This window comes from Haliaeetus albicilla, chromosome 3 (genome assembly GCF_947461875.1).
Source record: "Haliaeetus albicilla chromosome 3, bHalAlb1.1, whole genome shotgun sequence".
In the NCBI taxonomy this organism is placed as follows: Eukaryota; Metazoa; Chordata; class Aves; order Accipitriformes; family Accipitridae; genus Haliaeetus; species Haliaeetus albicilla.
In genome coordinates, this window is record NC_091485.1 from 3,750,948 (window position 1) to 3,768,486 (window position 17,539).

At 40.7% G+C, this 17,539-nt stretch overlaps 1 protein-coding gene across 10 annotated transcripts in view; it reads left to right on the forward strand.

Annotated features, from left to right (window-relative positions):
• FHOD3 (formin homology 2 domain containing 3) overlaps positions 1-17,539 on the forward strand; it is a 393,264-nt gene that overhangs the window by 184,668 nt on the left and 191,057 nt on the right. For all 10 annotated transcript variants that reach the window (XM_069778694.1, XM_069778695.1, XM_069778698.1 and 7 more), the window contains exon 5: positions 7,361-7,466. In XM_069778694.1, the coding sequence (XP_069634795.1) occupies positions 7,361-7,466 (106 nt within the window). The remainder of the gene's footprint in view (positions 1-7,360; positions 7,467-17,539) is intronic.

Sequence of the window (17,539 nt, forward strand, 5' to 3'; positions counted from 1 at the left end):
ATTGCAGAAAGGCATACAATTTAAAATGTGTGCCTGTGTAAAGGAGGTGTGAAGTAATAAGTGTTGCAGCTTCTCTGCTTTGCTAGCACGAAACACTGGGAAACGCTGTATTTGTTTTGCTGGTATTTTTAGCGCAATACAAAATGCATTCTTGAGAAACAACAGAACATTTATTTTCTGGACTGAGAGTATTTCAGAAGGGAGACTACAGGGGATTAATGGCTGTAAATCAAACACTTTACTTTGGGGTGAATTTCTGTATCTCTTTTTTGGTGCCAAGGTGGCATCCATAAGCAGTAGTGTGGTATGTGCTAATGTGGAATTCCGTAATAAGCAATAGTGTGGTATGTACTCGAAATGTTTTGATCTTGGAAAGAAAGAAAATTTATTTTTTAATGCTTTAATGGCATAGTGTTATCATTAGCTGGCACAGATGTGCTTAGAAGGCTGGCAAAAAAATTGCTGGCATTTGATGATTACTACTTAGGCAGCTTGACTCACAGCAAGGATATGCAATGGAATTGATATTACAGGGTGAATTTTCATTGTAATTGTCACTAGAAACCAAACTTTGCATTGCAGGCTGCTTAGATTACCCCACTGAAAGTAAAGGGGGACAGTCATTTTTGTGCATGCTGTTGTAAAATGTTGCTCTATGTAAATAGATGCGAGAATAGGAAGAAAGGGAACAGTATAAAAATACCGATGTCTTTATATCACATTTTGGTCATGCCTCTGTACAGATGTACGTGTAATGAGTTGGGAAGGTGTGAAGTCTGGAGGAGAGAAGCAAACAAGGAGTGTGGAGTCAGCACGGAGGAGTGCAGGGAAAAGCTTGGAGGGCAGCGGAGTGGAAGCTGCGGCGCAGCCAGTGAGGGCGGTGGAACGGCTCAAGGGCATTTGCAATCAGCAGGGATACCAAGGGGAAGGAGCTTCCACTGAGGGACAAGCCGGCTGCTTGGTCCCCATCAAACCGTTCGCCCCTAAAACGCTTCTGCCACCGCCTCGGCTACCTCTGGCAGCTGACTGCAGTTTGGGGACATCCCCGTCCAGGGCACCCTTGTTCTCAAGGAGTTCTTCAGGGTGTGCTGGTGGGAGCGTGGGGGAAGGCAGACAGCAACTGAACTTGCCTAGCATCCTTATCTTGGGGGAGTTTCTGAGTTGCCAAGTATCAGGGAGTGAAAATACTTGTCTTAGAGAGATGGACTCTTGGTGACAGCAGGTGACTCTCCTCCTGCTACCCCTGAGAGCTGTGTTTGGTTCATCTTCTAAAAGTAGTGTCCTGACTCAAAGTAGAGCAGAGGTTTCGTGGTTTAATACAAGACTTTCCTGCTTAACCACCGACTCATCCTGTCCATACATAGAATTGTTTTGTAGCTGCTTAGGTAATTTAGGTTGAAATGGCAGTACAGTCTTGAGGGACTCACAGGACTTAAGTTTTTGTATGTATGTGTGTGTATATATATATGTGTGTGTGTGTGTATGTTTTGGGGATGATTTCTTTCCAGATTTGTCTGCAATAGATGACTTGGCTCTTAAAATTGACTGAAATATACAGTGACAATTGAACTAGATAGTATCAGGCACTTCTGGATTGGCAATCTAGCATTTTAATTATATCAATAATTTTGGAATCCAAAGAGCAGAACTGTAGTTTGAAGTGTGGGAAAGTAACTATAAATTATGTCCTGGCGGTCCACGCTCCTTCAATCACTTCCTGACTATGTTTACTCAGTTTTCAAGCCAAAACGAGCTTTTCTAACTGCAAACATTGCAAGCCAATCTTGATCTATAAAATGCAACCTGTTGCTTAGCCAGTAAAAAAGCTGGACTCCAGAAATGGTCTGGGATTTCTGTTTCTAATAGAGCGGAGCATAACTCTTATTACTACATCATTGTAGTCTTGTCAATGGGAGTAATTATTTTGCTGGTAACTTTAGCAGATGGTGACGCATACTGAAGGCAGGTAGCAATAGTTAAAAATATTCTTGTGGAGACTACCGTGGTATATTTCTAATGTAGACGCTGGGGTTGCAGAGCTAGGCAGCTGAAAGGAAGACTGAGAGGAACTGGCTGTTCATTTTCCGTTGCACCTGGGGCAGAACATCATATAAGCATTTGAAATTTTCTGGGGAACCTGTGGACACGAAAGCTCTCACGTAATGGGAATGCATTCCGGTCACAGCCCTGCGTTGCTACATTGCTGCTGCTGCCCAGGGCAGTCAGGTTAGGAGCGAGCTATGGGGTTTGGGGTTTTTTGTTGGTTTTTTTTTTTTGTACACATGAGGGTTTGCCAGAGCCAGAGGACCGCTTGGGAAAGAAGATCAGAAGATTTCTATTATCCTTGCACTATTAGGAGTAGGAAGGGTGGAATAAGGACCTACCCATCATGGATGCTGTTGCTAACAGAAACCTGGATTTTATCCTTCTGCCTTTATTCGCTTAGTAACAGAGGAGACTTTTCAAGTATATTGGGCAATAGTCCTGCATTTTACTTTCCTGTGGTGGAGCGCCAGATGTATTGTCATTTGAGATTTATGTCAGCAGAAGCCTGCAGTTGCGCGTGCTTTGCTCTTTGACCTGCATCCTCCTTCCTCCCTTTCCTCACCAGTCAGCTGCTGTCCCTCTGCCGCTAATTTACATCCCCAAATGAATGAAGCTTAATCTCTAAACCTTAATCCTCCTAAAACCGGCTGAACTTTGTGATCCTATCTTGACTTTGCAGGAGATTTTTTAAAAAAAAAAAAGGGGGTGTGTGTGAAAAAATGTCTTTTCACTTCTAAAGAGGGTGGCCATCATTTTTATTTTTGGGGGGACTTCCTGCAAGTGCACCGGCATTTTAGTGATCCATGTATTTTTCCTTGTTATTTTATTTTTTTCACATTGACCATCATCGTCTGGGGTTTCTGTTTTAGTTCTGCCTCCTTGCTGTGCAGCGTGTTCTCCTGGCAGGGGAATCTGAGCAAGAGGGGTTTCCAAGGAGACCTTGCTGTGATGTAGCAATGTGGAGTTGGGACAGAGCACTTTCCCAGCATACTATTTTATAGATGAACATAGCAATGAGTGAAAATTTTCCTAGCTCCCCCTCTTAAAAAGTAGTGATTTTTACTTCAGGAGGCAGGCAGCGTCCAAATGAGCCACACAGAAATGACTGTAGGACTCTACTGGTATGCTGGCAATCTTGCCAGATTTCAGGCAGCAGAGGAGGATGCTCCTCCACTTTGAATCCGGTAGGTTTACATTTCTCCTCTTATCCTACATTGCACAGTGAATTGGCAATATTCATCTTGTCTTTTGCCTAGGTGAATTATCACAACGTTAAAATGTGAATGCGGTATATCTCTGTAAAGTTACCATTTTTGGTCTACAGACAAAATCAGAGCTGGCCTGAGAATCAGAGTTTAAACCTCTCTTAATAGGGATGTTGTAGAGTGACAGAGCAGAGAGAAGCTCTTCCTCAGACAGAGGGTGAAGTGCGTCAAACTGGAGCTCAGCGCGAGTACAATCCCCTCGTGTAAGCCTGCAGGCAGAGCTTAGCAAGCAGATTCCCATGGCTATGGCTGGTACCCCGGCTGCCTGTGCTGCTCTCACTTCTAGGCTGGATTATTGCAACTTTCACGTTTTGGAAAGTTTGGTGGTACAGAATGTGATTGCTGGCTCACTCAATAACATGTCATGTGGAGAGCACAGGCTGGGGAACCCCATGGTTACGTATTTAAAGAAATGGACATTATAAAATGTGCAATATTTAACTTTGTAATAGAAAGTTGAATAGAAAGTTGTAACAGAAACAGGAGAGAATTGTACAGCATAGCATTAAATGTGGGAATGCTCAAGCAACCAGAAACAATGGGATAGCTTATGAAAGGAAAGGAAAAAACCATAAAAATGAGGTTCTCCTTGGTGGAAATCTCATAGTCAAGCATCTCATTATGATTCCTTGGAAAGACAGTACTCTGCACAGCTGTTAGCCACGTAAGAGAGAAATATGTATGTGCATATCCAAATGTGAATATTCAGTTACTAATCCAGTTTCCTCAAATACTTGGCATGGAGCTTTCAGCAGTACTTGTTAGCTTGAAAAGAAAAAAAAAAAATTCCCCTTGAGAAACTGCGTTCCAAAACCTTGATTCTTATTATGAAGTGAAGCAACTTTTTTGTGGCGTAAAAATCATTATGCTTTGGGTAAAAGTTTTCAGACATATGGCCCGCAGAAATCGCAGGCTTCAGAAAGATTTCTCTTTAACAGTATGTAAACAATTTATCTTTGCACATGGAAGCTGCACATCAGATAATAGGCATTCTTGCAAAGTGCGATTCCTTGTAAAAAAAAAAAAGTCTTCAGTCTCCACCTTCAGATAAGACCCTGCAAAACTGCATTAGAGAATATATCAAACGGTACAGAGACAGGAGAACGGGTAGGAAAGAAGGAAATCCCGCCTACGCTTCTTATTCTGCTATTGGCACATGACCATACTGTATAGACTGCTTGATCACAGGGTTTGTGGGGTCTTTTTAATAGCTAGGCTGAGCTATAGAGGTGAAAGTATGATTTGTGCATTTTGTCAGCCACATAAGCTTTAAACTCACTGGCTTGAATATGTTTAACATCTTTCTCATTATACATTGCACAAAAATAGAGCTCTACTTCGAAGTGACGTACATGATCTTGTTTTTTCTTCCTCTGAGATGCCTAAAGAAAAGAAGGGATATGATCTATTCCAAGTCTGTGACTGAACACGTAAAATATAGTTATCTGATGAGGCCAACGGTATCTTTTCATAAAGACTTAAAGTAGCCAGCCTTTGTGTTGCTGCACAGTCTTTTTGGTTGCAGAGCTTTGCCTGTGTTTTGCTGCTTTTCTCATCAGTGCCTTAATGCCTGCTGATTAAGGGGTCGTAAATCTTTGTGATATTAGCAGAGGAGTCCATTTCCATAGCAAATGACAACCTTTCCCTGCCTCCTTTTAACTGTTATCACACACAGGCGGCAGCTGCTCGTACGTATCATTGTCACAGACGCGCTGTATATTCCGTACAACGAATGCGCTCTTCCTGGAAACCTGAACCTCTTACCACTGCTAGAGAGTAGCCTTTACTCTTGAGGTCACCTAACTTGGCAAGTCAGTGAGTTAATGGGTCTGAAAAGATTATCCTAGACCAAAGTTGATGTAAACATTCTCCTCTCAATGTAGAACGTATGGGCTTGGATGCCTTTCATCTTTCGCTGCACATTCCAGATGTTTGCTTCTTTCCTCTCATCGTATATACATGATGGGGTAGATAATGTACTGAGTTCAGATTTACGTCTAGAGCATGATGTGTTTGTACTCCGCTTCATTACACCTTCTTTTTCCCTTTTATTTGGGAAAGGAGAAGTACCTTAAAAGCCTTTTTTTAGTTCAGGTTTGATTTGTTTATTCAGTGCTTTCCAAAAGCAGTCTGGTTAGAGTCCCTCATCCCCTTCATTTCCTCCGCTCTTCCCCTGCAATGTATCTCCTTTCGGTCAAGGATGACTCTATGCTCTATGTAGTGGTTTACTCCTTCAGCTGCTTTGAAAGAGTTCCAGAAGGCAGATCTCATAATTTGCTTGGGGAAGGTCCTTGTTTTTTAAAAAAAAAGAAAAAAAAAAAAAAAAAGTCACCAACTTAAAACAGATCTTTAGCATGAGGTAGTTTGAGAATTAAATGCTGATTTTTCCCCAGGTGATATTCTAATATGCATTCACTCTTTAAGATTATGGGGAACATCTTCAAGTTATGATAAGTATTTCAGTTTTTATCTTCCACTGAATGTTAACAGTCCTTAATGGCTATGTGCTGTTAAAAATTTTATTTTGTTTTTGGGTTTGACCTGAAGGTGTCTGAAGCTGAACTACTGTTAACTTCTCTAGCATAGGGACAGGTTTTGGTTTTTTTTTTTTTTTTATCATCCCAATGTCTTTTATTTTTCCCAAACAGGCATGTTAGGTCTATTAACAAACACCAGAATCCTCAGACCACAGTTATTCCTCCTTTTTCCTGTTTTTACAGTCTTACTTATTTGACCGTGAGTCAATCCAGAATAGATTTATTTTTTTTCCCCTCAACTCAAGGGTGATGTAAACATACTTGATGCAAAACCAAAATGTCTACTCAAATATCGACAAAAGGTATTTAAAGAATAAGGAAGTGTGCTCTGAGCTAGGACACCATTGCCATCTGAAAAAATAATTGTTTATATTGTTATATATCCTGTTTCTCTTAAATTAGACAATGGTGTTGTCCAATATAAGATGCATCTATTTGTCATCAGATTTGTGGAAAAACTATTTTGGAGGATGTTTTCCCCACAGCTTTCTTGATTCTGCAGTATGCTGCCAATTTCTCATAATTTGTAAATTTCTCATGAATTGCTAGATCACCTTACAATTTTAAATATCCTATTTGGTCAGCCTTTAAGGATCATATAACTTAGCTCTGGTGAAAGAAGGAAATTCATAAGAAATAAACTGTCAGGCTGAAAGAAATTTGCAGTAAATGAATTGTCACACTAAAAGGCGCTTGATTATTTTATTTCCCTTGGCAGTTTTCTAAGTGTTTGCAGCGAATTCAGAAATCACTCTCAACAAAACTATCTACTGTCTGGATCTTGGCTTCTCAGGGCTGCGTTATGGGAAAGCTGAAATTTCTATCTAATACACTGTTGTGTATGAAAACATATATTAAAAGTACTCAAAAGAAGGGACTTGGCAACTCCCATGAAATAGTACGGAGTATTTTGTCTTATTTGCTGTGTTTTCCATCACACTGTGGGAATATTATCTACTTGTGTGATATTATATTCAACACTGTACTTCTACATTCTAAATATAATGAATTAATAGTATGTCAAGTTAATGAATATATTAACTTATAACTTATGTTGCAATGAACACCAGTTTTAAAGTTTTGCTGTATGCACTGAAAATACTGAAACTGGAATTGTGCTAAGGCATAGAGATGGCCTTCTCTTGTTGATCCTGACACTTTAAGGCTTTAAGGATGTCTGTTTATGTGATATGATGAGATTATAGTATCAGGGAGAATGTCTGCAAGCCTTTAATGAAAAAATCAGAAGTCATATTTTACTGATTTTAATCTTCCGTAGTTGACTTAAAGGTAAAAGCTTGGGTTTTCTTGCTTTGCATTGATGTATTTAATTCTGATTTTAAAATACAGAATTATGCTCCTGGTCATCTATATAACAACTTTCATATCAACTTGCTTACATCATCTGAAACATAAAGTCAACGTTGCAGGCATGCATTTGGTTTTACATTATGACATACCCTGATTTTTTGTCTTTCAAAATTCTAACGCTTTTCCTTTCTCCTGTGGCAGGATGACAAGGACTTGGTTCATGAGTTTGTTGTCGCTGAAGGTCTGACTTGCTTAATCAAAGTGGGAGCAGAGGCTGACCAGAATTATCAGAACTACATCCTGAGAGGTAAGGGAAATGCATCCAAAGGTTGTTTTCATTGCTCTGAAGCTCTCACAGGTCTGCTGCAACTTGCTGTGTTAAGTGTCTTGGAACACGTTTCTCAGTTTGCTCCTGATTCTTGCATGTTATGCAGGAAAATTAAGCGGGGATTAATACTCACCGCTGAGCAGGATGAATTGGAAAATTCAAATGTTGGTAGTCTCTCTATTGTCCAGCTTTCTTGTAGATTGTACCGAAAATCTGTAATTCTAAGAAAGAAGAGGCGTTCTAAAGCTTTCACCCGATAATTGTAAATGTCAAAGGGCACAGAGCAAAATAATTTCTTGCAGTGTGATTAGTAGCTACAGAATAAACAGTGAGACAGTCATATCTTAAGGTCAGTTGGCTGGAAACAATTTTTAGCTATCTGATATTTTGGAGTTGAACAGGTAGTCAGAGGTTTACAGTCTGCTCTTTGCGCTTAAAAGATAACTGGCAAAGGTAGGGTTTGGAGACTGATGCGGAAAAGGTGTGTTACTGGATTAGAAACCTGATTTACTATATTGTGGCCCAAATGAATGCATGCAATTTTCATCTAACCACAAAACCCAGACTGCAAATTTGGAAAGTTCCCTCAGTATTTCAGGGGTTATGAGCAAGGGGAGAACAGTCACACCAAGGGATCTTTGCTGCCGGATGATCTCACAGTAAATAGAGAGCGCTAATGAATGCATGGTTGTGGATTGCTCATTTGAATTTTCTTAGACTGACGTATATAGCTGTCTTTAAAAATGTCACTTCGATGTATTTAGCTGCCAAAACTCAAACTGCAAATTTGAGGAGTTAAACACATACAAAAATACGGAGAAGGATTTTCAAAGAACCAGAAATGCTAAGTTATAGAGAGCAAGGATGCAAAGAGTAACTGTGGCTTCATGCAAAGAACTTGAAGATTAGACTGCACAAATACCGGCTTTTGGGGGTATAAAAGAAACCAAACCGGTACCACAGAAATTACGTTCTGTGTCAGTAGTTGTGCAGTGATACAAATATACTTGAATAGTAGCTTGTGCGTACTCAAACGTAAAAGACTATTAACCACAATGAAACTAGACATGGACACAGGAACACGTGAAAGAAAAAAGACTTTCTTTACAGCTGAAAGAAGAAATTTCTGGGAGAAAACTGGCCACAGATGCTCTCAGAAAATTCAGACTGGAAGCAAAATAAAGGAGCTGTATAGGGCAGTCTGGCCTTCAGTCTAGGGGCTTACTCATGTAGCCGCTCGGCGTTGACCTAGTGTGGCTGGATGATGTCTTTGCCCCTTCAGGTGGGTTTTGCAGCCAAATATTGAGAATTCAAAAACAAGGAAGCCTGATAGGCGTTTACACTACTTGAGCAGTGTGAAGTGTAATTGGCCTCATAATCCAAACACTGGCTAGCCCTGCAGCTCTTCTGCTCCAATGTCAAATAAGGACCAGGGTGCTGAGCCTCACAGGCGACAGAATGATCTGCTGATAACCAGAGAAATCAGTCACACCTGAGTGTTCTCACCACAGTATTGCATGTACCTTCATCTTACTGAGATCTCATCTGACACCATCCAGGTATGGACTGAGAAGAACTGAAACTCCCTTCCACATTGCTGCTGCTTCTTTTTTTTTTTTTCTTTTTTTTTTTAAACTAGGATATACCCTAATGCATCCAGAATTCAGGGAGATCACAACGGTCTCTTTCTTGTTGTGGCTTCTCTAGCTCCCAAGAGCTTGGTGTCCATGGTCTGAAGTTAGATATTTTCCACTGAATTAAATGAATGATAAAGCAGCGCCTTAGTGTCAGTGTCCATGGCATCACACTAAGGAAGCTGCAAATTCCTCTTGTTGCATTGTTATTAACAAGTGATCACAGCTTGTTCAAAATAAATATAAAACAAACAAAAAAACCAACAAAAACTAACCATGTAGAAGTATGCCATAAAGCTAAAAACCTTATTTTAAGAATATGCTTTTAGGGATTTGCATTGTACCTTCTGAAATCAGGTCTTTTTTTCCCCTATTTTGCTGGTGCGTGAAGCTGAAGTTTCTCTCTGGGTAGTGTATCCTAGTATCTCTTACAGTAATATGATTTTTTCTGTGTGATGTGGGTTTTATTTCAGAAACTAAATTGGTCTTGATTGTCTTTCAGGAAGTTCAAAGCTTGTTACAACTCCAAGATTATGTCAGCTGGTTTGCAGTTCCAGGAGCCAGCGTGTACTTTCTGAATAGGTCTGCATTTGCAATGAGATAAAGATAGGTTTGGGAGTACAGTGTAGCCAGACAATCTTATCCAAATACATTGAGGAGGGTGCTGAAAAGAAACATTAAATACGTCATGTAAGAGTGTTCTGGTATATTATTTTTGGAAGACCACAGTGATTGGTTGGATTTTTTGGTGACAGTCACGTGTATTACTTCAGTGCTGCATTTTGCTAAACCCAGAGTGCTGGTGAATAGGTGAATAAACTTCACTGAAGATACATCATAGTTAGCACTGAGGTGGTCCCATAAGCTTTAAACTCAGTGTTTAGTTACAGAGATTTAAAAAAAAAAAAAAGTTGTCTTTGTCTAGAATTTTTGTGCCTTATTGCTGTGGTGTCCCTCTTCTGCAGATCCTTTTGGAGTGGAATATATCCTCCTTATTTTCACTGCATTTAACCTGAATCATAAAGGGATGGGATTCCTCCTTAGTTCTGTATTCTGGCTGCATTTCTCCTGCACCTTTGGTGTAATTCACTGTTTTCCTCTTGTGATCCTAACCCAGTTTACAGGGTTTGTGACAGTCAGTGGCAGCCTTAGGCACAGCGTTGCCTCCTCCGCCTCCTGCGCTCGCCCACGCGGGGCTCCCCATCGTCTTGACTGAGCGATTTCCAAGTGTTTCCCGTGAACTTGGTTGCCTGCACTCTTCAAGAAATAGCTTTGGACCTAGGAGGGAGAATAGGTTGGAAACATATGTATACGTAAGAGTTGTAGGTGGTTCAATGAGTTCCCAGGTACAAGTAATTTCTTGAGGACGCCGCTTTCCTTTTTCCAAAGGTCTGTGTTGTTTCGCTCTAATGTTTCCTGGTTGTGAATTTCTGCTTAGTGGTTTTGACTTGGTTCAAGCCAGGCTGAGCTGCCAAAAAAATGACTAAGTATGAGTCACGAAAGTTTTAGTTACTTTAATGGGTAAGTGAAGAGAAGATAAATGTGGCTTTTACATACAATACTGAGAAATCCAGACAGTTCATTGTCAAGTGCTGAGGAGTGACGATTTCTGCTCGGGTCCCCTGAACCAGGATTGTTTGACAGTACATTTCCCAAAGTGTTCCCTTTTGTCAGTGTATAGTTGGTAAATGGCCCCAGAGCAACAGTACCCAGGGCTTCTCTCAAGAGTTGCTCTGTTGAAAGACTAGTTTAGAAAACAGCTTTTGTTCTTCCTTACTTACTAGTTCTTCAGCCTAAATTTATTCTTCGATATTCCTTTTAATTGTTATTGACATCTAAAGAAACTCTGTGTTTTGGGGGATTTTGCCCCCTCCCAGAAACAGACTTGCTTTCTTCTTTCCCTCCCCCCGCTTCCTTTTTTCCCCTCTGGTGACAATAATCCATACTTCACTCATAGCACTGAAGTTAAAAGTTTCTGTCCCAATTACAAGATTGCAGTATGGTGGGTGTTGCCTAAATATTCAAAAATAAATGGAGACGGGTGAAAGGTAGACGAAAATGTCCACAACTGAGGAGGATTAATATAAATTTTATTGTAATTTTGAAGATGCTTTGGATATAATTTTGAGGTCTTCTGTTCCTTGCGCAGAATGAGAAAGCAACACATGAAATGCCATGGCTGAGCACAGGCTAATTAAATAACTGGTGGAATTATGGTAGTCTTAATGGTTTCTGTTTATTTAGCCACTGCTGTTGGGAAGGTGAGAAAGCAAAGCAGCTTGTGTAGACCGAGGCTTAATTGTTTTAAAAATATACTGAATAAGTGAGGTATGAGGGTTCAGGGATGAGTCTGCTGATGTCATGATGTGAGAAGCTCTGCCTGATGGGATCCTGTCCTGTCCGTCCCTCTCATCCAGCGAGGAGGTTGTCAAAAGGTCATCCATCCTCTTTTGCAGAGTATATTTGTGTACTTGGATCCCTAATTGCCTGCTTATGGATTCAAATCAGTATTTAGAGGTGTCCATAATTAGGTGAAAGCTAGAGTTTGTTCTTGTGGTCTGAAAGCAGAAGCACAGTCCAAGCAGAAAGAGGCCTTGGCCTTGCCACAGTGCAAGATTTCGAAGAACCGAGGCTGAGGAAAAAATGGGACATCTGTCTGTGCTCATACTAGACCGTGTTTGAATCCGATTCAGCTTTTGGATGCAGCTCTCTGATTTAGTGAGAGCTGTGTGCTTATATGCAGAGTAAGAATTTGGATTTAAAGTCTGGATGAGAGATGGTTTTAATTTCATTTGGCAGGTTTGGATTTTTAGTGGGGTTTGTTGTTTGGGTTTTTTTGTTTGTTTTTGGTTTTTGTTGTTGTTGTTGTTGTTTTGTTTTTTAAGAAAAAAATACAGGAAAACAAATGCTTGGAGGAAGCCTAAAAGTTATGATTTAAGGCAATATTTGTGCTTTAAGTTAACCCCTCTCCCCCCAAACCCATTATTATGATCTAAAATTCAAGATATGTAGAATCATGGAATAATTTCAATTGGAAAAGACCCTTAACCTAACCGTTAACCTCACACTACCAAGTCCACCACTAAACTATGTCCCCAAGTGCCATGTCTACATGTCTTTTAAATACTTCCAGGGACAATATAGCCAAAACTTCAATAATCTATACTTAATTCAATAATCTGGGCAGAAGACTAGGTTCCAGGAGAACCAGTTGTGGGTTTTCCTATCACAGGCCCACTGCACTTCTGATAAAGTGATAAAGTTCTGTTGGTCTCTACAGATCTCTACTGGTGCAAGCACAGAAGATGAAGGTGATGGCCCTGGGTGAGGGATCTGATGTACTCTGAAGGATGATGACATATCAATACAGATGATTAAAGGTTCATAGGTTCATACAAAAAGTCACAGCATCTTCAGCCTGATAGACCAGCAGCTTTATTCTTATGCCCTACATTTTTTCCTTATAAATATTAAATGTGGTTTGTTTTGGAATTGCATTTGTACAAGCATAATTTTATCTTTGTGCAGATAGAGTGAGTATATAACAGTGCTCTTACTTTATTTTCTCTCCTTGTTTTGCGAGGCCTTTCAGGACTTTTAAGTAATTTTATGGGGGACTTTTACCAGAAAAGTGCTATGTGAGTCCTAAAATATAAATAAGAAGGAATTTAGTATCTCAGAACACTGAAGTATGTGAAAAATAACTCTGAGGCACATTCTGATCTTTGCTAAATGTTTAAATTATGTAGGGATTCATTAAAACAATTCCCTTCAAGCCCGATATCTGCAATTTGCACAGTTGTGAACTGCCAGGGGCAGCGAAGTTCCCAAGAGAAGCAGCAACTTCCCAGAGTACAGGAGTGGGAATTGAGGAACCTGAAATTCCAATTCCACACTGGGGCATGCGGGTGGGGGAATCGTTTGATTCCTCACTTTTCTAGTCGGTAAATGGGAGCCAACCTTTGCAGAGGGATAGACGGAGGGCGAGGACGTAGCTGTATCTGGGTAATTGCCCTTTTAGTATCCTCTGCTTCCTACTGCAGCAAGGTAATTCTAAATCTGTATTTTACATGTGCTTTTAATTAATCAGTATAGGGTAGCTGACAACGACAAAAAATGGAAAGAAATTGCTGTAAGAGCTACTGGTTGTAAAGCAGAAGGTGATTTTGCTGTTGGAATTAGGAGTCGCTGATCTGTTTGACAGGGTGGGCGAAGGTGAGTCGGTCCGACTCGCTGGTGAACGCCCAGGCAGGGGGTCAGGTTTTCTAAAACAAGAGCCAAACGGCTCAATCACGGACGTGTACCAAAGCTACCAACAGTTAGGCCTATTTATAAAGCCAGAGGCACGCGATCCCACCTGCGTGCCAACTTTAGAACAAAGGGCTGTGCTGCCTGTTCTGGGAAATCAGATTAAATTCCCGAAGCGACTCAGTGCTGGATGGTGAAAGACCATCTGGTTACTGTCTGTCGCCGGGACGCCGCGTGCCCGAAGATGTCGAGGAGCTCGAGGAAGTTGAAGGTGAGGGTGAGGTTTTGCAAGCAGGCAGTGGAAGCTGCTGCTGACGACCTTTTTCGTTCTGAAAGCCAGACGTGAAGTTATCAGCGAGCCTGTGGCATTTCTGCATCGAGCCAACTACTACCAGGAACGCTTGGGGTTTATAAGTGTGCTCTCTGTAACGGGGGGATGATCCTTTTCCAGGAATCGGCTGGCTGTTTTTATCAGAAAGACCCTTCGTTATTACAAGGACGCAAATACTTCCAGTGCTCTTGGATTTTCCTCCCTCGCCCTGATAGACGATGCGGCTTTGGCCTTTTGTGTTAAAGGTTAAGCATTACAAAGCATTGAGGATGGAGAAGCACAGTCTTTTGCAGTAAATGTATGTGAAGCACTGTATTTGTGTAAATATCAAAAGACTAGAAACAAGGTCTGTGAGAGACCTTGTCTGTATCCTAAATGGACGTGTCTTGCTGGGTTGGTACCGCAGCAGTAAAACAGATGGTAGTAATGTAAGTTTAGTAGTGAAAATGGAGTTAGTGCTCTGTATCATGCATACCTTTGCATTATTCCTGTGTCAATGTGAACTGGAGAACTGTTTAAAGTTTTCCAGGTGTAGAAAAGTATCCCAGCCCCAAGTAAATAGGAGCAGACAGTGCACAATTAGGATTACCTTTGCATTTCTTTCTTTTCCTGAAGCCAAGTATGAAAACTTTCCTGACTTTCTTCTCTTAACCTTCAGTGTGCAGGTATCTATGTAAATGTGAAGTTCTTGCACCTGTCTCTGTGTATTCAAGTTGATTTATTATGTGCAGTCCTTAAAAGTTAGGTAAACTTCTTAGCTGATCTCAAAGTATCTGTAGTAACGGTCTGTGCTTTAAAGAGAAATCAAGTGCCTAAAACTTGATTACTTAGGAGTGTTGTATCTGAGAGGGACTTGCTGGCTCAGGCTCCCTGTAAGTTCAGTTCTTTGATCTTTCTGCTGAGTCCTTCAGAAAGCATATCAGAGTTGGACACTTGTCCTGTGGGCATTTGAACATCATGTCATTCATTTTATGCTGGACATCAGACCGAGTGCCACAAAACCGTACCAACTGATGGCAACTCCACCTGGAAGCTGTTATGCCCACATAGTATGGGGCAGCTCCACATGGAGATAGAACCTAAGTTCCCTCACCACCACCACCAAAACACCCCCAAACAAAACCCACCAAACCAAATGAACCACAGCTGTGTTAGCAAATTAGTGTATCTGTGCTAATAAGGGCTGTTAATGAGCAGCACTGCTGAGGTTAGGTACGGCAGCACTGTGATGCAGCCGTGCTATCTCCCTTTGTGAAACAGGCTATGGTGCCAGCTTTCCATCGGTGAGCTTTGTAGGTGCCGTTTGTTGTAGTTCCTATCAAAAGTAACAGTCCCAGAAAAATTGGACCTATATCTGATGACTCAGTACCTCTTCCTGCTACATGTGTGCAGAAACCTCAAGGTATGCCTCTTTTTGTGTCCTGAAAAGTCATGGAATGAAAAAGTACGAATGGAGTTCGCATCCCGATTCATTAGAAATAATGAGATTCCAATGATCTTCGTTGTACCAGAAAAAAGGGCACATAAAGTATCTCCATGATTAAGAATATAAACTCTAAACCTCCTTGGCTTGGTAGCTGAATCCTCTTTAACTTCTGCAAATATCTCTTTAAGACTAGATGTATTTGTTTACTTGTACAAGGGTAGTTGGGAGAGCTTGACCTTGGCAACCATGCAGTTTAAAAAGAGGGAGAACATCCTCTTTGCTTTCCTCTCTCTGCTTTTAGCATTTCCTTTCTCCATTTCTCATCTGCGTATTTTAAAATTATATTTATTAGACTTGATCTACGCATGCATTACACCGAGTTTCCTACCAAGCACACCCTTATGCATTCCCTTAGTTTGTGGAGCAAGCACTGTCCTCTCCTTCCTCCTTCCTCCTCTTCCTCCTCCTCCCTCCCTTCTTCCTGGATGTGATTCTGATCCGTGACCCATCTGGAAGCAGAGCCAGATGGTCCTCACACACAGCGTACAGTACAAGTCCTCCCAGTCTGGGATGGGAATTGGCACTGAAGCAAATTTGAGTTCAAAAGTTTAACCACCCTATAGTAATTTACACATCTACAAATAAACTGAGCTGTTGCTTGCTCTGTGCGTTATGTGAAATGGCCTTTCATGTTGGGACTGCTCACGAGTAGGATATGGGGGTTCTCATAGTCTACATGGAATTCAGCAATAACACCACCAGAAAATTATGGATTTCCCTTGTTTTTAAAGCTGACAGAGGCTGGGAGGCTTTGGGTTGCTTTCTGTCTCCATGAAAATGAATCTTCAGGTTTTGTGTAATTTTTTTTTTATGCTTTGTGAAATTCCCATGAAATGTGACACCTCAGGCTATGCAGACCCCATGTAAAATGAGGAACTGAACCATGAAAAATGCACATCCTTAACTACTAAGCAAAGAATAAGTACTTGGGAAGTAGTCCCAGGGGCCTTTAAAGCCATTGTGGATGTTATATGATTTAACTACTCAAACTTCATGAACATGCCTTAAAAACAGTGTACTGATTCCAACTGGTAGGAGCATATTACAGAGTATTTCTGCCTTTTTGTAGCAATCTTATAGCCTGAAAGTATCCAAAACCTGATTCATTAGAGAAGGAGAAAATGTGTATAAAATCAAGACATTCATAAGCTGGCACAGACATGAACGCTTGCACGAACTACGCTGCCGCTGGCGATTTTACTATGAATTACTTGAATATATGCACGTAAACCATGGTAAAATATGATTGGGAAATAGAGTTTGATTAGTCCTATTTCAAGATTAGATGCTTCCACAGCTGTTTGTGATGGTGATTGCTAGGGTGCCACACAGAGTGCTCCATCCTGATAGAGAAGCAGGGAAAATTAAGGACTTCAAAGGAGGAGGGGGGGAGGCAGGGTCAAACATGTAGGATAATTAGAAAGTGCTGACTGTTATTCCATGAAGGTGATTATTGTGTGACATAAGGAGGTGTCAAAAATGAGATTCTTCAGAGCTAATTTCCATATCCAGATATGTTTGAATTATTTTAAGTTGCATTTTAGCCCTGACTGTCTGGATTTTTTGTGAACATGCATGCGTATGCATTTCTATCGATCATGTTCTCATAGGTGCTGTCAGAAAATGGGAGCAGTGGACTGTAAACTCTAAAATACTTTCATTACCATGAGGCAGTGACCTGGTTTAAGCCTCTGATTGCTACTGCATCAAAATATTAAAAACCATAGAGGATTCAAGAATTTAAAAGCTAAGCCATAGGACTTGCATGTATTAGCATAGTATTAATTATTAACCTAACATAAATGCTGTGTTCATACATACGTGTCTAAGAAAAACTACAATATTCATGGGCTGATGACAGTGAGGGATAATCTTAGTGAGCATATGGGAATATTCATGTTTGCTCGTGGGGGGAAGCACAGTTTCATCCCGTTCCTCCAAGTTTTACAAAAAGTGGGGGTGGATAAACTATGGATTTATTAATTGTAACATGATTTCTTTCTCACCATATTTCCGTGCAGCGAGTTTTTCCCATTTTTAGTGTGTGAGGCATTTCTGGTTTTTTCCATTTAAATTCCTGAAGCTAAAGCCTGTGCTGTCAAGCCAGGAGAGGAGACTGTGCCCACCTCCTGCCCCTGAGCGATACAGGAGTGCTGGCTTGCACTAGCTGCTAAAAATACAGTACCTCTGTTGTTTAGGATGGGTTTCTCAATAATTTATTACTTTGTTCAAAGTTTCTTCCCGCAAATTTTAGTGAAGAGAGTTTACAGATGTCAGTGGTGTGCAAAATAAGTAGCTTTTTCCTTTTCCTCTTTTAATCTGTTGACAGCAAGAAAGCAAATATTCTTCCCTC